At 40.6% G+C, this 26,084-nt stretch overlaps 2 protein-coding genes across 2 annotated transcripts in view; one reads left to right on the plus strand and one right to left on the minus strand.

Moving 5' to 3' along the window:
• The window catches only part of Spta1 (spectrin alpha, erythrocytic 1), a 59,419-nt gene extending 40,086 nt beyond the window's left edge, over nucleotides 1-19,333 (plus strand). The window contains exons 32-52 of the mRNA XM_048357250.1: nucleotides 198-360; nucleotides 1,020-1,151; nucleotides 1,625-1,762; nucleotides 1,954-2,058; nucleotides 3,370-3,578; nucleotides 4,571-4,691; nucleotides 5,376-5,497; nucleotides 6,293-6,425; nucleotides 7,983-8,081; nucleotides 8,210-8,372; nucleotides 9,124-9,200; nucleotides 9,891-10,100; nucleotides 11,840-12,136; nucleotides 12,565-12,677; nucleotides 13,825-13,842; nucleotides 14,740-14,791; nucleotides 15,887-16,074; nucleotides 17,072-17,125; nucleotides 17,511-17,657; nucleotides 18,561-18,705; nucleotides 19,199-19,333. Coding sequence (XP_048213207.1) covers nucleotides 198-360; nucleotides 1,020-1,151; nucleotides 1,625-1,762; nucleotides 1,954-2,058; nucleotides 3,370-3,578; nucleotides 4,571-4,691; nucleotides 5,376-5,497; nucleotides 6,293-6,425; nucleotides 7,983-8,081; nucleotides 8,210-8,372; nucleotides 9,124-9,200; nucleotides 9,891-10,100; nucleotides 11,840-12,136; nucleotides 12,565-12,677; nucleotides 13,825-13,842; nucleotides 14,740-14,791; nucleotides 15,887-16,074; nucleotides 17,072-17,125; nucleotides 17,511-17,657; nucleotides 18,561-18,705; nucleotides 19,199-19,324 — 2,812 coding nt within the window. The 3' untranslated portion in view covers nucleotides 19,325-19,333. The remainder of the gene's footprint in view (nucleotides 1-197; nucleotides 361-1,019; nucleotides 1,152-1,624; nucleotides 1,763-1,953; nucleotides 2,059-3,369; nucleotides 3,579-4,570; nucleotides 4,692-5,375; nucleotides 5,498-6,292; nucleotides 6,426-7,982; nucleotides 8,082-8,209; nucleotides 8,373-9,123; nucleotides 9,201-9,890; nucleotides 10,101-11,839; nucleotides 12,137-12,564; nucleotides 12,678-13,824; nucleotides 13,843-14,739; nucleotides 14,792-15,886; nucleotides 16,075-17,071; nucleotides 17,126-17,510; nucleotides 17,658-18,560; nucleotides 18,706-19,198) is intronic.
• A 5,606-nt stretch (nucleotides 19,334-24,939) lies between these two features.
• Nucleotides 24,940-25,881, minus strand: LOC125359487 (olfactory receptor 10Z1). The gene has a single exon (XM_048357252.1). The coding sequence runs from the start codon at nucleotides 25,879-25,881 to the stop codon at nucleotides 24,940-24,942; it is 942 nt and encodes a 313-aa protein (XP_048213209.1).
• Between the last annotated feature and the right edge of the window lie 203 nt (nucleotides 25,882-26,084).

Below are 26,084 nucleotides of genomic sequence, written 5' to 3' on the forward strand. Positions count from 1 at the left end.
GGGAAATGTTCTGATCTAAACTTGTATACAGAGTGAAAGAGAGGGCAGCTACTTTACAAATTACCTCAGTTAGCCACTGCATTTTATATCTGAAAGGAAAAGGGATAGGTTGGAGAACGAGAAGAATTCATATTTATTGCCTCAGAGTAGAGGGCAAGGTTGGAAAGCAGCAAGTGATCTGGCCCCCTTCCATCCAGATGGAATGCTCTCAAAGAACAACTGATTGCTGAGCAGACAAAGCTTGGAGACCAAGCTGATCTGAAACAATTCCACCATGATCTTGAGGAGCTAGAAGAATGGATCAGTGAGATGTTACCCACAGCCTGTGATGAATCATACAAAGATACCACCAACATTCAGGCAAGTTCAAAATAGAAATCTTAGAAAAAAAATTTCTCATCCCTACATTGTGGATTGGATTGTTGATTGGTCATTCCCCTGTACTGAACTCTATCTCATGTATTATTTTAACCTTCTCATACTTTTTCCTATATGAGGAGGTAATTTATAGCAGACCTCAATATCTGCATTATATAGCTGCAAAGAGATTGTCATTAAGGAAAAAACACTAATGCTCAAGATAGAGTTCCATGTTGTGCTGCAGATGCTTTTTCCTAAAATACTGCCCAACTTCTGCTTAAAGATAGGGCATCATCTTTCAACAAATCTAAATTTTTCATCTTATCACTTAATCATGTCACATTGCCCTTTGGGGTTTCAGATAGTTACCATAGCTTTTACCTTTCTGGTGGCATACTGCTTGCTTTAGGAGAGACATATTTTCATAAAATTAAAGGCAGCCAGATACAGCAGAACTTATGATTTAAATTCAACTGACAATAATATGGAACTGACAGAGTATCCTCTGCATCAACTAGCTAAATGATGAGTGTGTGGAATTAAAGTTTTATCTTCCAAACATTTGCTTATTTCTTGTGTGTTTTCTTTCTTTTGGCTGTGCCAAGTAAGATCTAGTGGTGATCAATCACACTCAGTTTTAACTTTTGCTTTACCTCTAGAGAAAATACCTGAAACACCAGACCTTTGAAAATGAAGTCACTGGTCGAGCTGAACAAGTAACAGGAGTCATCAACCTAGGACATTCCCTAATTGAATGGAAGGCATGCGATGGCGATGAGGAGATGGTGAAGGTAAAGGTTCTGCTCAGGATGCATGCATTTGGTGGTTACAAAGTCCCCTGAAGAGAAAAACCTTTGACTAATCCAAGGTTCCCTGTGTGGCATGTGTTCTGTGGTCCATACACTTCCTTCTGTTGCACAAAGGAAAACGAAAGCAGTGCTGCTCAGGTCACATCACCCCATCCCACTCAGTGCCCACAACTCCAAGAAAGCCTTCAACTTAACTTCTAAGTCTCATCATCCCTATGTTTACATTTTCTGGTATTTCTTCCAAAAGTCTTTTGACATGTGTAAGCATTTCAGGATACTATTTTCCCCCAAACTTTTCCTTCCATCCAACAGCTTCTATCATTCTCTCAGATGGAACTAGTGTCAGCAAATTTTGAATAAACACTACATCCAATTCCCTGTATATGATCCTCTCCATGTACCACAGGACTAAGGGTCCCAACCATCCTAATGAGCTCTCATTTGCTTTGAGTTAGAAACAATTGGATGAGCTTCAGGAACACTGGGACTACCTCCTTGAGAGAACAACTGACAAAGGACAGAAGCTCAATGAGGCCAGTCGTCAGCAGAGATTCAACACTAGCATCCGGGACTTTGAGTTCTGGCTCTCAGAGGTAATTGCACCTGGAAATGGCTGGAGCCCGGGAATTGAGTGAATCCTTGTTAAGTGAGGAATTTATATATGAATATATGTGAATGATTTGCTTGAGCCTTTGGGGAAATTTTGGGGACATGGGTACCAAGTCACATCCTCCTTAAACACAGTTTGAATCTATCAGCTTCACTGTCTACCTACCTGTTCCAGGCAGAGGGACTGCTAGCCATGAAAGATCAGGCCAGGGACTTGGCTTCTGCAGGGAACCTGCTCAAGAAGCACCAACTCCTGGAGGCAGAGATGGTGGCTCGAGAGGTAAGTAGTGCTGGAGTCCAGCTCTTCTGGAAGGAATGGAAATGGTTTTCCTATTCCCTCCTGTCTGTCTTAGAAGACCATTTGAGAACTCAGCCTTGTAAAGTTGGCCTTGATATTCTCAACCAGTACTCATTTTAGCCTCGCTAAATTCAAGGGATTCAAAGCCAATGTGACAGTCACTACCAATTACCAATAAGGCATAAGATCTAGTCAGGTGCCAGTTGCTCATACCTTTAATCCTGTTTAGTGACTGAGATCTGAAGATCTGGGTTCAAAGCCTGTCCAGGCAGAAAAGTCCATGTGACCCATGTCTTCAGCTAACCACCAAAAACCTGGAAGCAGAGGTGAAGCTCACATGGCAGAGTACCAGTCTTGAGCAAAAAGCACTTTGGCCCTGAGTTCAAGCCCTAGTACTGCTCTCCTACCCAAAAGATAAACTCTAAATTCCAGAAAATGGATCCTAAAAATTATCTTGTATGTATTTTTACTGACATATATAAATAAATTTCCTATTTTCCCAAACTACATACTTTATATATTCTTTGAGAGGAAATGTAAGTTTATATTACAAAATTAGAAACCAAAATAAAATCAGATGGGAGCACAGAACTCATTTGAATATACATACAGTATAGAAATCCTATGGAGGACTCTAGTTGCTACTTAATAGCAAAAATTTGTTCTGGGGCAGTGACAAAAATGTTGGTTGGTGTTCATTTCATTCTTGAGAATTATATATCAGCTCTTTTATTTGGTAATCGAGACCCACATTGAAAAGGCAAGAAATCAAATGTTTACTGAAGTCTACAGGATTTTGGTGGGATTTCCTAGCTGGTAGTGAGAAAACTATGTTAAAACAGGAAAAAGACAAAGAAGAGCTGTGCTCCATGGCCAGCCTAGGAATGTTCCAAATAAAGTAGAATGTTTTGACCAATCAAGCATTGTCATCAAATTCAGCACTGTGAAGGGAGATTATCCTATATGGAGACATGTAATTACCCATCAAGACCTTCTCTTTTAGGTGGGGAGAGAGGGCAAACATAAGCAAACACGATGGAAGGAAGAACAGGATAGAGAACAAACCCACAGTTGGAGTGATATAGTCATGTTATCCATATTGCTCACTCATCTGATCCATACCCAACCTGACTCACACACGTATGTTTAAAACTCATCATTCTGTATAATGTCCAAAAAAAAATATCACCATCTTCACAATCTATGACCTAGTCTTGAGCTAGAACAAGTAGCAATTAAAGTCTGGGGTCTATATAAGACTTTGCTATTCATGAGCACACTGGGGTTTTCTAGGACCCACTCAAAGACCTGAACAATCTGGCTAAGGAGTTGGTCTCCAGTGGGACTTTCAACGTTGACCAGATAGAGGAGAAAATGGATAGTGTCAATGAGCGCTTCAAGAATGTCCAGAGCCTGGCAGCTGCACACCATGAAAAACTGAAGGAGACCTATGCCTTGTTCCAGTTCTTTCAGGACCTGGACGATGAGGAATCCTGGATAGAGTACGTATCCCTCAGCACAATACATTAAAAAATCCAAGAGAGTGTGTGATGTACCAGGCATGTTCATATTTATGCTGATATGAAATTCATAACTGTTTCTGGAATTTGGCATTACTTTTTAATTATATTGGTTTTCTTTCTCCCAAATTCCCTTACTGGGTATAGGCAGAGAAAGAGAAGTGTGGAGGGAGTGGGGAGCAATTCACGTATGTACCATAAATGTTTGTCTAAATAGGCTATGGAGTGATAACACAGAGACAGCTGAGTATTTGCGGCTTACTCAGGGGATGATAGCATTGTCATTATTCTTCCGTATCTAGTTCATACATTACACTAAATGAACACTGAAAATGTGGCTCAGTATCTGCTGTGGTTTTATGGCTAATGCCATTTTTGCTATTTTTTTCTACTTCCTATTTAACCTGCCTCATCAGATTTCTTTTCTGCAAATCTACTGATTCTTATGAGTGATGAAAATGTAAGGGAAACTTACTGTAATGGGCAATAAATAGGACATTTAAAAACTTTTTTTAGAAGCCATAAAATAAATAGCACAATCCTGTCTATGCACTCTCTCTGCTTCATGGTATTCAAATATTTCACACTTGGAGACATCCCAACTTTCATGACACCTGTAACATCAACTTGTTATACATTCCAGCTGAATTAAATTATTGATATTAATGAACAAAAATAATTTTAAAAGCCATGGGAGACATGTAATTTCTCACTTTTTGAAAGGAGAGAAATAATGTTGTTTCTTGAGCAGAAAGGACAAAACGTGCAGATAATCAGGAATTAACGGGGGATTGTTACAGTCAGGCACATGGAAGACATCCACATATTACTGGAATTTATACTGGCATGAGCAGAAGTATTGCTGGAAGAGTCTGCCATCACTTGTATTTTTTTGTATTAGCACCAATGTGTTTCAGAATTCACCCCCTCAGGTCCCTAAACTCTGAATTTTTCACTTGCTTCCGCTGTCTCAGGGAGAAGTTGTTACGAGTGAGCTCCCAGGACTATGGAAGGGATTTGCAGAGTGTTCAGAACTTACTGAGAAGGCACAGACGCTTAGAGGGGGAGCTGGTAGCACATGAACCTGCTGTCCAGGTAAGATTGAATATCACACCGAAGAGATATTAATATCCACCTAATAGCCATCCCTTATGCTGTAGTAGATAAGTTGATGTTACAAAATGTGAAAGTAATATGCCTCAGTCACCAGGAGCTAATTCTACAGTTCATGAGGATTTATCTTCTTGGAAGTGGCACTGTGTCTTAATGTGGTAGAATACTAGCATTGAGCAAAAGAGCTAAGGGAAAGCATCCGGGCCCTGAGTTCAAGCACCACAACTTACCAAAAAGAAAAAGAATTCATTTTAATTCTCTCATCCACATTATTTTCTCCTCTATATAGGAGATTCTGAACAAGAAGCCATTCTTTTTCTGGAAGGAGCACCTCCAACAATTCTGGGCAGTCATTTGTAGTTGGGATGCAGGCATCTGGGAAAACTGTACTTGAGTCTTAGCAGAGGAAGACAGCTCTGAGTCTGACCAGGATGCAGAGGCCCCTTGTGACCATGAGTAATCTAGAAGGCAGATCAGAGGGAGGAGTAACCCCTGAGATATTTGCCAACAACCTGGAAAAGTGTATTAGCATTGTAGTTCTCACCTCGGTGTCCATAGTGTTGATAAATGATCTGGACATGAGAAAGGATTAGAAATTGTCAGCCCCTGGCTGAATGGGGAGATGATTTGGGGATAATACAACATGGAGCGGGGCATGTTCTTCAGAATGTACTAGACATGGCAGAGAAACTGGGAGACAAGGCTGCTGTGGAGCAAGAGGAGATCCAGAAGCGGCTGGCTCAGTTTGTTCAACACTGGGAGACGCTCAAAGAGTTGGCCAAGGAGAGGTGAGTTGGGAATAGAAAGCTCACTTACCTTCCTGGTCCTCAGGGGTTAGCCTGGCACAGGGAGGCCAGGATGCTGAAATCTCATCTCAGTCTGACTGTTCTCCATGATGACCCATCTCTCCCAGAAGTCCTGGCTCAAAAACCACATCTTCTGTGAAGCTTTCTGCCATTTATCCTAAACTGATGATCATTGCTTCTGTTCTGAAAATGCCTTTCCTCCACAGCTGCCTTTTGCCCTTATTTTCTATAGGTGGCATCCTTCATACTCTCTGTTTCACTTTATCTCACCAGTTTTAATATTACACCCTGACCTTAGTAGAGAAAATGGGGGATATTTTTCTCCCTTGCAGCCACACAACCAAAATGAGCTATATAACTGCATAGCAAATGCCTGTTGGCAGTAAGAAGACATTTTTTCCCTTAGTTAATAAAAGGAAACATCTAGCTTTGTGGTTTATTTATTATGCAAGAAAAGAAGACAGTGCTTAATTAACATCGACCTAACTGTGAAAGCATTGTCTTTTGTCTGCTTGGGGTTTCCTTTCTTCAGCATACCTTCCTAGATGGTAGATGATGTCCCAAAGTGAATTTCTAGGGAAGTTGTTGCCTCCATTCCACAGGTAGATGCACAGCACTAATGAGCAGACATGTATTAGATTGTGTTCTGACCTTGTTCCATCCTGGCTGCCTTGTGAGAATCAGGAAGTCTGCTTTGGTTGGGTTTGTGCCACATTCTGGGGGCTTCACTGCTTACCTGTGTCTTCCTAACCCTACCCCACTAACCGCCTACTTTAGAGGGCTGAGACTGGAAGAGTCTCTGCAGTTCCTGCAATTCATGGAGAATGCTGAGGAAGAGGAGGTATGGCTCACTGAAAAGGAAGTGATGGTTACCCGAGGGGATTCTGGAGACACACTGGCTGCTACCCAGGTAAGGAACTGTCAGAAATGAATACTTTTCTCCCACTCAGTTTTACTGGGATCTATCCTTCAATAGGCAAAGCTTTCACATGTAAAATTAGAACTTCTCTCCCAGGAGAAGAAGACGGTAAAAATATGGACAATTTTCCAATTATAAATATGGAAACTCAAAGGTCCAAAGCTATAAGTAACTTGGACAAGGCTATAGAACTAGTCAGGCATGAAGACAGTACTCAAATCAATTTTTAATTGGTACTTAAAAAAACTTTCATCTCCTTCTTAACTCCTGTCCTTAAAATCTGTACTTGATTTAAATGCTTTTTTTTTTTTTTTTTGCCAGTCCTGGGCCTTGAACTCAGGGCTTGAGCACTGTCTCTGGCTTCCTTTTGCTCAAGGCTAGCACTCTGCCACTTGAGCCACAGCGCCACTTCTGGCCGTTATATATATATATATATGGTGCCGGAGAATTAAACTCAGGGCTTCATGTATACAAGGCAAGCTCTCTTTCCACTAGGCCATTTTCCCAGCCCCTGTACTTGATTTAAAATGATCTTTTTTATTGATTTTTTATTATCTTTAAGTAGTTGTACAAAAGGAGTTGCCATTGAACAAAGCAGTTTATGAAATACAATATATCTTGATCAATGTAATGTCTTTCAACATTCTTATCCATCCCTCCCCTCCCCACCGCTTTCCTTGCTCTTCTTAATTTTGTAGGATATCCATTGGATTCCTGACTGCATTCTCCCCACCATTTCCTCTTCTTGCACCTACTCTTCTCCCCTTGGGCCCTTCCTCATGTTTTATTTTTTGAAACTTTACCTTGGCATTTCTAAGGAATTACACTATTTGAGATCTCCTTTGAACCTACCATATTTCAGTTAATACATTTGAATATACTTGTGTACCACCCAGTGTATTTACATATAAGTTTAGAAGCCAAATCCAGTTTCCACATGTAAGGGGAAACATGTATCTTTAGTCTCTCTGGACCTGACTTACTTCACTTAGTATAACTTTTCCAGGTCTTCTTATTTCTTTACAAATGGTACAATGTTGTCTTTTCTAATGGAAGAGTAAATTTTCATTGTGTGATTCCATATCTTGGCTATAGTGAATAGTACTGCAAAACACATGGCTGTGCTAGTGGCTTTACTGTATCCTGGTTTGTAGAATTTTCTTAGTACTTAACATTTTTATGATAGATGCAATGTTCCATGGAATTATATTAATTCTAAATATGGGGGTATTCTTTTCTGTCACCTCGATCAACACCCTCATTGAAAAACTTTTTTAAAAAATACTTGAGATATCACGACAATTTAGAAACAGTGTCACACAGTATTCCTGTGACATTTTTCCAGGAAGAGTGCCCTCTTTGATAAGCAAAGTGTTTTGAGAAGTCAATTTAGCAGCATTGTTCCAGAGGATATAGAAAGTAAATGTAAACTCAGTCCATAAATTTTGCTGAACTGACCTTGGTGCATAGCATCACAACTTGCCTTAATGTGAGTACATACAGATTTTCCAGGCCAGTTATTCTATTTTCACTGATTTATCTATGCAGAACTTGCTGAATAAATATGAAGCTTTGGATAGTGATTTTGCTGTCCATGAGAGCCGAGTGCAGAATGTGTATGCACAAGCAGAAGACATCCTGAGTAAGGTGAGATCATCCAGGGATTCTAAGTCACTTATATAATCATGATAAGAACTAGCAAATCCATATTTCTCACTCTGGACACTCCTCGTATACAGGCTCATCTCCTTCTTTTTCCAACATTGCTGTTGCAGGAGGAAACTCAGAACAAGGACAAGATCTCTGCCAAGATTGAGGCTTTGCGTGAAAAGACTCCTTCTCTGGCCAAGGCAATGGCTGCTTGGAAGTTGCAGTTAGAAGATGACTATGCCTTCCAGCAGTTTAACTGGAAGGCTGATGTGGTAGAATCCTGGATAGGTATGAAGTATAAGAGCCAGATTCCCTGGGTCTAAGAAATCCTAATAAATTCCATTTGTAGATTGGTCTCTGGGGCCATTTCCTCTTACCATGATAAAAAGAGATGGTACCTTTGCAACCTGCTCTTATTCTTTCTTGAAAAAAATTGTACTCCCACAAGCACATAGGAAACTAAGTGTCACAGTTCCACAGAACAGAGGGTTTTGGAACAAGAATGGATAATATTGAGTATGATATTCAGGAAGGTGACTATATCACAAAACATTCTAGGACATAAACTATAAAATGTGTTGACTTACAACTTTTGTCCAATATGCAAGTTTCCACTTTTTATGAAAAGCCCAAAATTCTTCCAGATTTATTTTGCTAGAATTTAGAAATGCAGTCCTTTTCCCACCACTGCTCCCATAGTCAATGGGTTGCTTACCTAAAGAATCAAGAGATTTTCTTGCTCTTTATTTCAAATAACCATTTCCTCCTCACAAAGGTACATAGAAAACGCAGTCTTTCTCTTCTCAATGGCTTATTATTATTTTTTGCCAATCCTGGAGTTTGAACTCAGGGCCTGAGCACTGTCCCTGGTTCCTTTTGCTCAAGGCAAGCACTCTACCACTTAAGCCATAGCACCACTTCTGGCTTTTTCTGTTTATGTGGTGCTGAGGAATCGAACCCAGGGCTTCATGCATGCCAGGTAAGCACTCTATCACTAAGCCACATTCCCAGCCCCTCACTGGTTTTCTTTACTGTTTAGGTGAGAAGGAAATGAGCATGAAGGCCAAGGACAATGGTGCAGATCTCACTGCTTTCCTCACTCTCCTGGCAAAGCAGGTGAGAGCAGATGGATGGACGCAGGTTGATGACCTCGACCTGCCTCACACAGAAGCTTAGTCCTTCCTGAGTATTTTGCTCAGATCGAGAAACGGGATTATCACAAAATGTTAGGTCCAAATACTGTACCATATTCCAATATTACCCTGACATTAACTTCCAGCCTAATTTAAAATCTAATTCTAAAACATGCGTTCACTTGCCAGGTGCTGGTAGCTCACGCCTGTAATCCTAGCTACTCAGGAGGCTGAGATTTGAGGATTGTGGTTTGAAGCCAGCTTGGGCAGGAAAAGTCTGTCAAACTCTTATCTCCAATTAACCACCAGAAAAAAAAAAAAAAAAAAAAAAAAAAAAAAAAACACCAAACCTGGAAGTAGAGCTGTGGCCTTGAGCAAAAAAAGCTCAAGGACAGAACCCTGGCCCTGTTTCAAGACCCACAACCAAATATACATATAATTTGCATATATACATGTGCATACAATATTTGCATATATTTGCATGTATATATGCATTTATTGGAACAAAGTCCTAATTCCAACCCCAAATAGTCACATCATTTAAGTTACATTTCTTTGTTTTAGCTCTTTATTTTTATCTTGTCCATAATTAAAAGCTGGCTGTCCTCAAGTATGCCTGGCCATTGGCCTATTACACTTCTCCCATTTGTAACCTGTCTATGGATCTACTCAGGACACACTGGATGCTAGTCTTCAGAGCTTCCAGCAAGAGCGACTTTCAGAGATCACTGAGCTGAAGGACCAACTAGTGGCTGCACAGCATCAGCAGAGCCCAGCCATAGAGGAGCGCCACGCTGCCCTCCTGCGGCGCTGGGAGCAGCTGCTAGAAGCCTCTGCAGACCACAGACAGAAGCTGCTTGAGAAGCAGCTGCCTCTACAGAAGGTAAAACAAGAAAAAGTGATGACACATGATACATCTCTATCATCTAGATATTGGTTGCAGAATTTAGAAATAGTAAAAAACCTGTTTATAGAATCTATAGATGTTTTAAGCCGGTAAAAATGATGAAGAAAGTCTCTGGGAATGTGGTTTAATGGTAGAGTGCTTGCCTAGCATGCATGAAACCCTGGGTTCGATTCCTCAGCACCACATAAACAGAAAAAGCCAGAAGTGGCGCTGTGGCTCAAGTGGTAGAGTGCTTGCCTTGAGCAAAAAGAAGCCAGGAACAGTGCTCAGGCCCTGAGTTCAAGCCCCAAGGTTGGCAAAAAAAAGAAAAAAGAAAAAAATGATCAAGAAGACATCTAACTTCTGGAAATACTGGTTTTTGAACTCAGGGTCTTTTGCTTACTAGGCATATATTCTATTACTTGATATTTTTTGTTTGTTTTTGTTGTTTGGGTTTGGGTTTTTTTTCTTTTTTTTTTTGCTTTAGGTTTTCTTTTTTATAGGATCTCATATTTTTACTTAGGGCCAATCACAGACTACAATTGTACCTTCTATGCTTCTCACATAGCTGAGATGTCAGGTGTGTGTTATTATGCCCTGCTTATTGGTTGCAATAAGGTCTTGCTAACTTTTTGTTCAGGCTAGGCTCAAATGACAATCCTCCCAATCTCTGCCTCTGAAGTATCTGAGATTACAGATATGAAGCACCACACACAATCAAGAAGATCATCTTATTGAGCAATAAAGAGTTCCTTTTTTAGATTGGTAGTTAGTCATTAGGCAATTTTTAATATATATTAATTGTACAAAGTGATGGGTTTCATTATAAGAGATACTTTAATACTCATGTTTATTGAAGCATTGTTCACAACTGACAAGTCATGGAGACAGCCTAGACACCCACTCATGGATGATTAAGATGGAAGATTTTTAATATTAGCAGTTACACAACTGCTTTGAGGTGGAAGGTGGGTCCATATCATGGAAAAGGCAAGTAGGACAAGAGAGTAGAATGCTTTTCTTCACAGTAGAACTCAACGAAACTGGCAAGCAAAGATCAAGGCTGGCCTTGTTCTTTGCCCTAAGCCCCCCAAATGGAGCACAGGAAAAGTAGCTATAACATGCATTCTCAACTGTCCTAACCACTCTTAAGTGAGAACACTCCAGGAGTCACGTAACATCGCTGAACTGGTGGCACTCTCCTATGAGATAAGACGATATTGCCTGCACCCTTTCCTGCCTGAGCTACTACTATTTAAAGGAGAAGATGGGCCCAAACATGAGCATAGACTAGTAAGTTCTGTATAGATAGGAGTGATTTAAAGATTCTTCCAGCACTGGCTGTTAAACTACCTGCAATGGTGACCATAAAAATTATAATAAATTATTAATGCCAGTGGTTAGTAAAATGACTGAATATCCCTAGATCAAAAGGAACATTGGGCTTGGCAAGATGTTAAGGCAAAGAGTTAGAGATACATAGAAACAAATACACAACTCAGAGACTCTGGATTGCTAGTTTGTTTCTACTATACTGAAGGGCCTATAGAAATAAATCTCAAATGAACACCTAAAGCAATTAGACTGTTAATTTTACACATATATGTGATTGCCCTGTGCCTGTTGGTTTTCATTCTGTATTGGTACAGCCTATCATTCATTTTGATCCTCAACCTTATCTTTTGCTGAGATGTTTTACCAGGAAAGATGGGGAATATCTTTTGCTTTCCCTGCAGGCTGAGGAGCTGTTCATGGAATTTGCACACAAGGCTTCGGCTTTCAACAACTGGTGTGAGAATGCAGAAGAGGACCTGTCGGAGCCTGTGCACTGTGTCTCCCTCAATGAGATTCGCCAGCTGCAGAAGGACCACGAGGCCTTCTTGGCCTCTTTGGCTGGGGCTCAAGAAGACTTCAACTATTTGCTAGAGCTAGACCAGAAGATTAAGGCCTTAGATGTGCCCTCTAGCCCTTATACCTGGTTAACAGTGGAGGTGCTAGAAAGGATCTGGAAGCACCTGCCTGATGCCATTGAGGTAACGTGGGAAAGCATTAAGATGTCTTCTGTCTGTAGTGAGCATGACCACATCATATATTATTGTAATTGAGGGACTTTTAAGAAATAAAGGAAGACTATCAGTATCAAGTCCTGGACCAAGACTGAGAAAAATCAGAGATCCTGTGTATCTACGGTACCATTGAGATACGTTATGCGCCATCATTTAGATAATCTTATACTTTGGGGTTGGAGAAATGATTCAGGGAAGTGAATGGAAGCCCCAGTAGATGGTGGAAGCAGTAATGAGTCCTGACAAGTTCCTGTGTTTTACATAAGCACACTGACACCCATGGGAGATGGGTAAGATTTGAGAGAGGGCAGTGCAGCTGAGTCTCCAAATTGTTTCCCTTATGGCAAGTAAAGGCCTGCGATGTGAACTCTCCTATCTGTGGTTTGGGCTTTTAGGAACGGGAGCAGGAGCTGCAAAAGGAAGAGGCAAGGCAGGTGAAGAACTTCGAGATGTGCCAGGAGTTTGAGCAGAATGCCAGTGCCTTCCTTCAGTGGGTCCAGGAGACCAGGTGGGCTCTGTTCCTTCCAAACCCATGTACCTGGGCTGCACATGCTATCTGCCACCCGGATGGCATAGGGAGTGTCATAAGGGAATGAAGAGATTCTTACCTGATGTGTTCTATGTCCAACTCACAACATTTTAACTGCTCTTTGTATTCCATTTAAATCTATTTCTGGGTCAGTCCTGGCCAAAAAAAAAGAAAAAATCAAGAGAGGGGAATTGCTGTCCATCAAGGACCCTTTCTTCATACTCTTGATTTACCTTCAGTTTCCTATCATTGCAGCTCAGAACAATAACAACCCACGTGTATACAAACCACTTTATTTTTCAAACTACTTCCATATCCATTACCTTATTTATTTCACCTTCAGAGTGACCTTAAAGAGTACCCGGCATAGATCTCATACCTCTGCACCTCTACCCCCAAGAGTGAAAGGAAGTTCAAGTAGACGAATTGATTTGTTTCAAGGTCACATATGTATTTATCCATACAATCTATATAATACAAAGCCTAAATATGAAGCTGCCATGTTGCCCAACCACCCAAGCTGTCATGAGAATCAAGTAGGATAATCTAGGCTAATTATGTTAATAAATGTAAAATGTTTTGTACATGAGAATAAAATCTGTCATGCCTTCTGGGTAATGACCTAGAACAGAAGAGAGAGTGAGGGTAGAATGTATTAGATGAATGCTCAAAGTTAGTAGACTGTGTCCATTACATGGCTTGTGCTTTGAGAGCTAAAGTGTGGCCATTCCTACATACTTATTGGTAAAGCTAAATGAAATAATGGACAAAATGAGACCCTGTGTGAGGTCTAGAAAACATCTGACAGAAATCAGAGGAAGCATCTGGTTGTCTTGCCTCTGGGTTTTGTCCTTTTATTAGACCCTGGCAGTGTCTGCTCAGTACTGAGCACATCCCCTGACATGAGTGTTCTCTGCTGAAGCAAAGAGCTCTGTGGAACACTGAGCTTCTCAGAGTGGGAGGCACCTTGGAAACAGTGTGTGCACAGGTTTATATTTTATGACTACAAAGACTTTAGAAGGTTCTGTAAAACTGAAGAAATAAGATTGTTAAAGTGATCCATGTTAATATATTGCTTCTCTTTTCTTTCTTCTGATTCCTGCTCCGTGTTCTCCACCATATCCAGGGCCTATTTTCTGGATGGGTCAGTATTTTATCTTACCATGTTTTCTTCTTCACGTTATTATGCAAGAACTAGATAAAGAGGCATCTCTAATGGGACATCATTACCCCCATTGCAATCTGATAGTACCTAAACTAAAATGTGGGGTGAGAAACAGTTTATTATATTTTTACTCCAGAAGGTGGCACCCTGCCTGCATTGGAGTCAACCCTCTGTATCTAGGTTGACAGGCACCTGTGAATTAGTATAGCTTGAAAACACTCAGTGCAACTGATTCTCTGACCTCTGTTCTCATCATTCACATCCCCACCCAAACAGGGAAAAGAAAATAATCAGAAAGAAAAATGTGTCTGTGCTGAACACACACAGACATTTTTTGTGTCTTCATTCCCTAAACATTATTAAGGGCTAACAATTATTTTGCATGATGTTTACATTGTATTTGGCATTATCAACAACCTAGAGATTAAAGTACATGGGAGAAGATGTGGGTTATATGTAAATCCTGAGCTACTTTATAATACGTGAGCATCCACCATTTTGGTAACCACATGGATCCTCAAGCCAGTTTCCCAAGGATTCCAAGGAATAACTACGTATGAGAACAGACCTAGGAAAGACAAGGTAAAAGCCTTCCTCTAGGTAGAGAAAAACTAGGGTAGGCCTTACTTCCTTTCTCATTAATCTGGAAAGACTGCCAGAGATGGAAGGATTTGATTACAAAGATTTGGCTTTACAAATCTTTTGGAAACAAGCCAAGTAACTTGAGAGACATAGAAGCAAAGAAGATTGATAATAAAAATTTGAGAAAGAAAAAAAAAAAGAAGCAAAGAAGAGTAGGTGTTTTGAGTTGCTGTATTTGTATGAAATATTGACCTCTGACGGTATGAATAATGTTTCCTCTTGATCTTTAACTAGATCTTTGCTCAAAGAAACAGGAACTCTAGAGTCCCAACTGGAAGCAAATAAAGTAAGTAACATTTGTTCAGTAGTTGAAAGATATTGCTAGAATTATCCAGAGTGAAAGGAAAAGCACTTAAAAGAAAAATTCTGCTGACATTTCTAGGCAAATATCATCTAACATCATGAAACTAAGGCTGTAGCCCAACTATGCTCTCAATTTGTATCCTCACCATAAGCCACTGCTTTGTGGGTATAGATCTCAGCCTACTTAATTCTCTGAATCTCAATATATCCACCTACACAGCAGAGTTAATATCTACATTCCAAGATGGTATAATGATTAAGTAACAGAACAGAAATAAAATTCCCTAGCCTACAGCCTGGACACTAGCAAATGTTTGCAGTAATTAATGTGATCAAGTGATATTATCTGATCTAGATCATCTCCTTGGCAACTGAATGAAGCAGGGACTAGAACAGCATTTTTCAGTCTTGTTTTCATTGCCTCCTCTCAGAAAAAAAAAATGTTTAGTTAAATTTAATTTTCTCCTGACAAGGGAAGAGTAAGATGGCTAATAGAATTTGAGAGCCCAAGTATTATAATATGGTTTTCTCCTCACACATTTCTTCATCATCAGAATTACTTTGCGCCTACTCTTCTAAGGGAACAATATTACTTCATTAGAATGCATAGGAAAGATGTAGAGACTCAGCCCACAATATGCCTACACACATCTGTCCACGCTGATGAAGGAGGTCCGGAACCGGACACTGCAGAACTGATATGAACCGAAGTCTCAGCCAATAACATAGACAGTTTATAGTGTGATCACTGGGAGCTGATGATGCCTGAGTCCTGGAAATTCTACTCTTCTTTGTTTGCAGTAGGTAATTGTTCACACTTAGCTACACGTTTGAAGAGTACCAGAATGACAGCGCACATCGTGCCTAAACATCTCAGTACCTTATAAATGATTGCAGAAGTGAACCAGCTGTCTCAAGTTGCTAACTCTACATAGAGGGCAAAAATGCATCCTCAAAATAATTGAAAAGGAGCAATTGAAGAGAAACTCAAGCTCCCCCAGCCTCTTCTCCCCCATCTCTAGGTTTGTAGCTGAGGACACTGACTAACTGACTGACTCTCTTCTGTTTCCCGCCCCAGAGGAAGCAGAAGGAGATCCAAGCAATGAAGCGCCATCTGACCAAGATTGAGGACCTAGGAGACAACATGGAGGAGGCTCTGATTCTTGACATCAAATACAGCACCATTGGATTGGCCCAGCAGTGGGACCAGCTCTACCAGCTGGGGATGCGAATGCAACATAATCTGGAGCAACAAATCCAGGCCAAGTACTGAGGCTATATAGCCAGGGCAGGGAGGGGTGAAGATGGTACCGGGTATTAAGAACTTAACAATGGCTAGAGTTTAGGGTACTCTACTTAAAAGAAAGAAAAAAAAACACAGCTGCTTCAGAGAGCACACTCACCTGCAAATCCAGTGTTTTTTCTCTTCATGGCCTCACAGATGAACTTTTTTTAAATATAGAGTTTATCAGAGAATAAGAGACATGCTTCTCTCCCCAAGAGAATATTCATTATCTGCCCAAATAACATCCAATTCTCAGAGTTCCTTCACCTGCTGGGATATTCATAAATTATTCCATTTTATAAAAATTCCATTCAAGAATATAATATAAAAAATGAAAGGAATATCCAGAGTACAGACTAATAGGGCAGAAGAACAGAAATTAATTTTCCTAATCAATTAATTATATCAAGGGACCATTAAGTCTCAATAGTTTCCTGGCAGTGTGGGGTTTGGTTTGCCTAAAGGGCCTTGTTATTAATAATTCAGTCTTTATAAGTCATGTACGTTCTTGTTTTTTATGATATTGGGGTATGAACTCTAGGCCTCATGCTTGTCAGGCAAGCATTTGACTGCTGAGCCATTCTTTCAGCCTGGGAGTCACGCATTTTCTGCTGGAACCTTTTATCTCTGCTACTATAGCTGAAAAGCAGCATAGATGATTTCACACATGAATGAGCATAGCTAGGTTCCAGTAAAACTTTATTTGTGGACGTTAAATTTAAATTTAATGTAATGTTCATGTTTCATAAAATATCCTTTTGATGAGTCAATCATGTAAAAACCCACCATTCTTGGCTTGTGGACTGTATGAAAACAGATGGCAGGCCGACTCTGGTTCACAGAACATATTTTGCCAGCCTCTGAGATTGATGAATCTGACAGTATATTTTCCATTACAATTCACTTTCATATGGCATGTCTCTTGCTGTTTTCTGTTTTATTTGGTGGGTTAATTTCTGTTGTCTTTTTTTCTTTCAGAGATACCATAGGTGTGAGTGAGGAGACACTAAAGGAGTTTAGCACCACTTATAAGTGAGTATAACTTCAGAGTTGACTGACTCTTTGTATGCTAGTCCATTTATCTTAAGTTCACAAATGACTTAACAGTTTTTCTCTGTGTGGCTGCCATGGAATCTTAAAATGAAGATCTAGATATGTAAGTGCTTTCAGCCATTGATTTAAATATACTGTCTGTGAGACTCCAAGACGTGAAAAACACAGCTCATTTATGCTCTAGGTTTTATGTTTTCTTTCTATTCATCATGATAAAAATAATGTATAGAGATACCAACAGACAGGCTTAGTTCTCTGAAAACTATGACATGTTAATAACTCTCCAGTTCCTTCAATAAGATCTATTCTTTTCTTCTGTAATTTGGTGCTCTTTGGAGCTTCATAAAATGTTTTCACTCTTTAGACACTTTGATGAGAATTTGACAGGGCGCTTGACTCACAAAGATTTCCGATCCTGCCTGAGAGGACTCAACTACTATTTGCCCATGGTAGAGGAAGATGAACCTGAGCCCAGGTTTCAAAAGTTCCTGGATGCTGTGGACCCAAGCAGGTAAGTGGGAGACCACGAGGTCACCAGCCAGTCATCGGGGCTTGGAGGGAATCCATCAGCAAGTATAATGGATGCATGCAATTCATTCATTTGAAAAAGAATTAGGAAGCTTGTGGCATTCGTTCAAAGTTAGCTCAGAAGTAAATAATACTCACTGTAACTCAAACTCCAGCCCTGCAACTTGCCCAATTCATGACATATGGCTGATCTATGTGAGTTTCAGCTGGCTCTAAGCATAGCACTTAGGAGTCCTTTCATGTGTGAGAGATTTGGGGGGAAATATGCATGACTCAAAGGACAACACCTGAGTACGGAATTGTGTGGACTTGTCAAGGAGTGGCAGAGTTATGCACAAATGAAGTCACTATGACAGACTCATTCTTTCTGATCATTAAACATAAAAGAAAACCAGAAATTATTTAGGTACCTGAGGACTGGTAATGATGGGACATTCTGGAACTTTCTAAACAGAATCAAGCTGAATGGCACATGTAGAAACAATCTGGAGTTTAAGAAAGAGTGTTTGTCTAAGGGAATGAGGAGGGGGTTCAGAATAGCAACAGTACTATACATCTTATTTGAAGAAGGACTATGGAAGTTCATGTTTCCCTCTATCTCTGCAACGCTGTTCAGGACAGGTTATCTTTGGAAGCCACATCTCACCTCTCTCTCTCTCTCTCTCTCTCTCTCTGTCTCTCTGACTCTCATTCTTTCATGCTCTTGCTCTCGCTCTGCTCTCTCCCCTTGTCCCTCTCCCTCTCTCTCCCTCCCTCCCTCCCTCTTCTTTCCTCCTTCCCTCTCCTCTTTCCTGTCTCTCCTCTCTTTCTCCTCTCTCTCTCCCATCTCTCCTTTTTCCTCTCTCTCCCTTTCCTCCCCCTTTATCTCCTCTTCCCCCACCCACAGGAAGGGATATATCTCCTTGGAGGACTATACATCATTCTTGATTGACAAGGAATCCGAGAATATCAAGACCAGTGATGACATAGAGAGTGCTTTCCAAGCTTTGGCAGAGGGCAAGGCCTATATCACCAAAGAAGACTTGAAGCAGGTCAGATTCCCATTGCTTCTGCTACTACTATTATATGCTCAACATAATCCAGATTTTGGCCATCTTTGTGTTGATTACCTGCTTTGAAGGCCTCTGATAACCTGGCCACTTGTTCCCTTAGGCCTCCTCTTTCACAGAATGCCACCTGTTTGGGTCACTTCATCCTGTTTTGAACCAGTTCATAAACAGAGTGGATCTCTGCCTGTCAGAGTTCATTCAAAACCTGCAATTCAGTTTTAAGGCTGCTGCTTTCCACTTTCATCTAATGAGATAAGTCTAAGGAATGGGAAACAGAATCATCAGAGTGAATGAGCTCTAAATTGGTCTTATTTACAGGAAAGCATGCATTTTTTTAAGGACATGATAGAAACAGGGCTTTTTTTCTTCTCTCAAAGGCTCTCCACCTCTCACATTTCCAGCACATCAGAAACTTCAGAGATGTAGCTACTTGAATCTCGATGGCTATATGTTTCTTTTTTTCTTTTCTTTGCAGGCCCTCACCCCGGAACAGGTGTCATTCTGTACCGTCCATATGCAGCAATACATGGACCCACGAGGTCGAAGTCATCCTGCCGGCTATGACTATGTGGGCTTCACCAATTCCTTCTTTGGCAACTGATAAGCAGATCCTCGTAGATCATAGAAATGCTTGGTATCATGGGCAGTTGGGGTTTGAAGAGGACAGGCAAGGGTGGAGGGTGAAAAGACTCTGTGTGTGTGTGTGTGTGTGTGTGTGTGTGTGTTACACTAATTACAGGGTCTAAAAACTTATCAAGCCTGGGGGCTTGGAATATGGCCTAGTGGTAGAGTGCTTGCCTTGTATACATGAAGCCCTGGGTTCGATTCCTCAGCACCACATATATAGTAAAGGCTAGAAATGGCACTGTGGCTCAAGTGGTAGAGTGCTAGCCCTGAACAAAAAGAAGCTAGGGACAGTGCTCAGGCCCTGAGTTCAAGCCCCAGCACTGGAAAATAAATAAATAAATAAAAATTGGGGGGAAAAAATCTTATCAAGCCTGGAGGGATGAGGGGCTAACAAGAGTTGTAGAAGAAAAACTCCTCTCCTGGACACTGTTAGAAAGTGCCAAGGTCTTTATATTCTATTCATTGTATTCTGCATACCTTTATTGTTTTGATGTTCTCTCATTATAGGATGAAGCATTTCTTTTTAAATGGAAGAGATTAAATTGTTTCTGCCCCAATTGGGCTTCTGCATTTCTAAGAACTATACTATTATCTAAATCTGGGCAGATAATTAGACTGTGATGAAGAGCCATAATAAAGCACAAATAAAATCTAAGATGATTTACAATACTTTTTAGCTTCAGAATGTGCTTGAATTTTTATAGTTTAAAAGTAGTGTGTTTGCTACTAGGAATCTATGGGGTTTTTTCATTTGTGAGACAATGCTAAATACCTGTTTGCTTCTTAACTTGCTCCCTTTCCATTCTGTGTCTTTAGAGTTGATGTCATTACTCTCAGAATGACAAAATTGCAGCATAGCAGGGTTCCTTCATCTTGTCCTCCTGCATCCTGAGTTGCCTATTAATTTCAGTGTGATGAAAATAATATCTGTGTCTTTGTTTCCATGTCCTGTTACAGTAAGGCTCAGTAGAATTGTTTTTAAAATGATGAGTTAAGGAAATAGAACTACCTATCCAGGAATCTTCAAGACAAATCTGGTATTACTAGGTTCAAATGCCAGCATTTGGATCTGATTTATAAAAGTTATTGGTGTAATTTGCTGGTGAGAATTCATGGGGCTTTTTTTTTGGTTTTGTTCTGTTTGTTTTGCCTTGTATAAAACTCTAGTATCCTGCACACATAGCCTTTATCTCCCAGTGAATATTGCCCCCGGACAACAACTTAAGCCTCAATTCTTTCATCTTGTGGAAATTAATCCTTCCTTAGAAAGGATTTTTCGGGGAAAAACCTTGTCACATGAGTCACCTGAAAACATTTATTTCGAACTACAGTTATCTTTGCCCATAATAGCATATAATTATTTTACTGGTTTTTATAAAAGCAACCAAATACATACGACAATCAAGAAAAAAACTTTAAAAGTGAATGACAAATTTTGAAATATATTTGATTACAAGTAACTAGAAATTTTACAGTTGAAAACAGTATAGTCATACAGGCCATGGAGAATCAGAATCATCTAATATCACAATTACCAAGTATGGAGGTTCTAAAACTTTGCAATTTGAAAATATCAAAGAAAAGGGAGGATGGTTGCAGTCCTTGCTCCAAGCTTGAAATCAGATTATGAGGAATGTGACCAGTAAAATGTGTTCTTTATGGCAAGGGACAATTATGAAAGAGATTGAATAATACTGCCAGAAACTGCAATGATTATCTGAAAAGCAATAAGAAGAATGCCATAAGAAGTCTTAATTATCAGAGCACTATCAGAGCTTCATATAGCACAGATGCAGATCTAATCTACTACACTCAAGCAAAAAGAAAACAAGTAACGTTGGAGCAGATTACATTAAAATAAGACCTATAAATAGTTTAGTGTCATAACAACTAGAATTTGAATCAAATATCCTTCTTTTTAAAAAATGTAAAGCCAATGTAAAGAGGGGTTACAGTTATATAAGTAAGGTAATGAGTACATTTCTTTTTGAACAGTGTTACCCCTCCCCCTCATTTTCTCCATGTCCCCCCTAAATCCCCTCCCCCCAGTTGTAAAGTTCATTTCCAACATAGTGTCTAGTGAATATCACTGTTGCTCAAATATCCTTGTTAATCTCAGAGGTAATTTCCTTCCAATAAATACTCATCTTGTTTTGACCTTCTGGCTACTTAATTTATGTGGTAGTCCTTATCTTAACTTTTCTAATTGTGTTCTTTATACTTTCCACACTAACATCTGTACCTGAGCCCCAGCACATGGCTGCATCCTTGATTTTTTTCTTTCTTTAATCCTGCTGCTTGGTTGGCTTTTAAAGTTATTTCACTCCTAATATAACATTCCTCTTTAACTTTTGTGAATCCCTCTGGTACCTTCCATCTCATACTCTTGTTTCCATATCCAACATGCCTATATACAACTGGACCTACTTCCCAGAATTTTATCCTCCATAGTCACTGGGATGTAAGTCCAGTCAGATACAATGCCAGAGTGACGGCATGTGATACTTATTGATACCTCTGCTTCATGAAATAATAGATGCTGGATATTGCTAGAGTTAACTAGCCAAAAGATTTGGCATCCTAAGGTGATGTTTTCTAGAAGCTCCAAATAAAAGAAGCATTGTGCACTTAATGTGTAACCCACTTTTTTCTAAAGGTGTTGCAATAATCTTCATCAAAAAAGCTCTATCAAAGATAAATTATCATCATTCCATTTTGCAATGGGGTCATAAAATGATTTTTAGAAACAAAACTTTCCTAGGTCACATATATTTTCTTTTTTGCCAATACCAGGTCTTGAACTCAGGGCCTGGACACTGTCCCTGAGCTTCTTTTGCTCAAGACTAGCATTCTACCGCTTGAGTCACAGCACCACTTATGGGTTTTTCTGTTTACCATGGTACTGAGGAATTGAAGCCCAAGCTTCATGCATGCTAGGCAAGCACTCTACCACTAAGCCATATACCCAGCCTTATATTTTCTTTTGAAGTGATAAGACTACACTTAAAACTCAGCAAATTTTGTTCCCACTGGACAGTGACTGCTTTGGAGAGAAGCTGCAACAGGACTTGAAAAGTGCAGCACGTGGGAGTGGAAAGCAAGACTCACAACCTCTGTGTGTGCATGTGTGTGTGTCTGTGTCTGTGTGTTTAGAAGAGTTTGCCCTTTAAAACCTTTAAAACACACAGTCACACCCTTACTTAACATATAAAATTTGAATCATTTGGTAAGATTTTGTAGATTCATTTCTATTATCTCCATCCCCAATCAATAATGTCAAGATCTAAAGGAATAAAACCTAGGAATATTTATCTTGGAAAAAAAAGTCCCCAAGTGGTTTTTGTACCCTTCCTTACTTAAAGCCACTGCATTTGGTAGTTAGTGGATCTTTGAACATTACTTAATAATTCTTGCAACAGCCTTACTCTACCATTGGTGAGGGTGTATTTATGTCCTGTTATGCTGAGTGGGCTGATTAGGCCATGGAAATGAACTTGCTGGAACAGCCCCAGTGCAATGGGGCTTACAGCCTAAGATACATGACCCTTCTCCCATTAGCCCAGACCTGTTCTGCCATCTGAGTTCAATCTGCTGACTTTCCTCTAGCTTGTTCTCTTCTCTGTGAATCTCTTCTTTCCAAATTTAATTTCCATCAACTATAACTATAAGATATGCTAACTATAAGATATGCTTCTTCAGAAAGATAGGAGGAACCCATGGCCAACTTCATTAAGAAAAATAAAGGCAAAGAGAATAAGAATTTTTAAAAAATTCTGAGAGAGGCTTAAAGAGTTAGTCTGCTTGTGTATAAGAAATGGAACAAAAGTTTATGACTGCTATGAGTCCCAAATTCCAGCTCCAGGTCTCCATTTCTAGCCTGAAAGGGGTATTTCTATCTGGCAGAAAAGAAATAGTCATGTATAACTCTTTTTTTGGGGGGAGGGGTAGAGGAGAGGGGGGTCACCCAGCATTCTGTTCATGAACCTCCATGTGCTGTTTTCCAAGTCAGAAGAAAGCCCAGGGCGTTCCTCATTGAGCCACCATTATCTACTGTGGCCTTGAATATGGGAAAAGTAGCAAGCTTATCCCTACCTCCCCAGGATGTCATCAGAATAGGAAGGATTGACTTCCTCCTTATCCCCCAAGTCAAGCAAAGTACCAGGTGCATGCTCACATGCTTGTCCTCAGGCAGGTCATTCTGACCTTGGCTTAGCTAAAAGCCCCCTCACCCCAAGTGGAGCATTCTACTCTGGGCCTGGCCAAAGATACCACCCTTGGACCCAAAGAAACCAGAGCCCATTTTTTTAATCTTCTGCTTCCTTGTTAAGACCTATATAAGCCCACCATTTCCAGCTCCTCTGTAATACTCATCATACTCTGAAACTGCACTATATTCTATTACCATCCCCCCTGTTTATTCTGTTCTCTTCTGTGACTTTTCCTCTGTCACCACAGCCAGGATTCCATCCATCCTGTATGGGCAAGTTCAAGTACTACCTTTGGCATAAAGTGTTCTCTGAGTCTCACCCTAGAGTAACCCTTTCTAAACTGAAAGCCAGCATCACTTTCGATAGCACATTATTAGTCATAGCAGCTGACATTTAGTGAAAGGTCAGTATGAACCAAGTATTGCACTAAATTGTTTATATGAATGATGCTTTTTCTCCAAGAACACAAAACTAAGAGGCTAAAAACATTTCATGGATGAAGGCTTTGAAGCTGACAAAGGTTAAGCAACTTATCTGGGGTTGCTCAGCTTGTTAGTGCAAGAACTTGCATTTGAACTCCTATCTGAGAGCTGTGGGAAATTGCTACACTTTTACTCACCCATAACAGTGCCTGGCACCATATAGGAAACATTGTAGGTAGAAAATGGAATAGGCAGAATAGATTCTAAAAAATAACACCCATACGAGGTAATGACACTGGAGTTCTTGACACCAGACAGCACTAGCAATTATCAAGGAAGATAGGAAAATTGGATTTTCTCAAGTAGAGTCCACCCAGCTTAGATTTAAATGGGGAAACTAAAATAAGAAAGTGCTAGAGAGTGTAAGGTCTAAATTATGTAAATGATAAAATACACCCAGTGGGAGAGAAAGAGAAACTGTATTTCCATTTTTCAAGGTAACAAGCTAATCTGTCAAACTTCTATTTACTGAATTTCAGATCTGTAAAGCACATTAAAACTCAAAGGATCTAAATATTTTGGAATTTTCTAAGTGTCCCTGCTACTCCCACCTGTTCTTCCTTGAATGCTCCAAACGTCCTCATTCTGTTCAGATACGATGGAAAATTAACCATGATCTTCACACACTAAGAAAATTCTTACTTCTAAGTGGGCTGCGGTCACTAAGGGTGACATCAGTGAAGATAAATGTAAAAATTCAGGTTTGGGGGCCCACAGTTATCAAAACAGGAGCTCCTGCCTCCATATCCCCAAGCAGCCTGCGAGGAAGGGCACAGAGCAGGCTGGGGTACCTCCCGGGGGGCGTGGCCAGGGCAGTTGGGCCTGACACCTGGAGTACCCGGCCCACTGGACTGGCTCCGGTTTGTGACACAGAGAAGAATGATGCTTTGGACTTGCATTCATCCTTTTCCCAGTAAATTCCCCCGGAAAGCATTTCTCAGAGCTGTCTGCACAGCCCGATTCCTTAAACTGTAAACAATGGGGTTGAGCAGCGGGGTTGCCACCGTGTAGGTGACAGCAATAAGCTGATCCCGCTCGAGAGAGTAGCTGGCTTTGGGCCTTAGGTACATGAAGGAAGCACAGCCATAGTGGATAATGACGACGGTGAGATGGGAGGCGCAGGTGGAGAAAGCCTTTTTCCTCCCCTCTGCGGAGGGCATCCTGAGGATGGCCACCAGGATGTAGGCGTAGGAGATGGTGATGAAGAAGAAGGAGACCAACAGGACCACCAGGCTGAGGATGAGGATCCCCAGCTCACTCAGTCCTGTGTCGCCACAGGCGAGGCTCAACACTGGCGGGGTGTCACAAAAAAAGTGCTGGATCTCATGGGAGCTGCAAAACGAGAGGCGGAAAATGACCAGCGTCATCCCCAGTCCAAAAAGGTAGCCACTCATGAAGGAGACACCAACTAGCTGGGCACAGAGGATGGGATTCATGCGGCTGGCATAGTGCAGCGGCGCACAGATGGCCACGTACCTGTCAAAGCCCATGACAGACAAAAGGAAGCAATTGGTACAAGCCCACGAAGCTGAGAAAAACATCTGGGTAGCACATCCCACATATGAAATAGCCTGGTCGCCCACAGCCAGGCCGGACAGCATCCTAGGAATGATACCCAACGTGTAGCAAGTCTCCGAGAAGGAGAGGAAAGAGAGGAAGAGGTACATGGGAGTGTGTAAATGGCTATCAAGCCTGATCACAATGATGATGAAGACATTGCTGGTCAGGGTGATGAGATACAGAGAAAGGAACAAGACAAATAGCAGAATTTGCAGTTGCCCGAAGCTGGAGAAGCCCAGAAAGACAAAGCCCCGCCACCAGGTCACATTGGGCTGCACCATTCTGAGTGGTTTTCCTGATTCCTTCCACCATGCCAGGTGATGGCTAGCTTCTTTAAGAGGCGGATGAGATGGGTTCTCTTTTTCTTTGTGCCTGTTTTAACTTGAAAAGGAAAGGTTTAATTCAGGCTGCAGAAAAAGCCTGATATTAGGCAAATATGTATAGATAGGATCCATTCTTACAGATATGTGCATAAGTAGACAAA

This window comes from Perognathus longimembris, chromosome 11 (assembly GCF_023159225.1).
Source record: "Perognathus longimembris pacificus isolate PPM17 chromosome 11, ASM2315922v1, whole genome shotgun sequence".
NCBI classification, from domain to species: domain Eukaryota; kingdom Metazoa; phylum Chordata; class Mammalia; order Rodentia; family Heteromyidae; genus Perognathus; species Perognathus longimembris.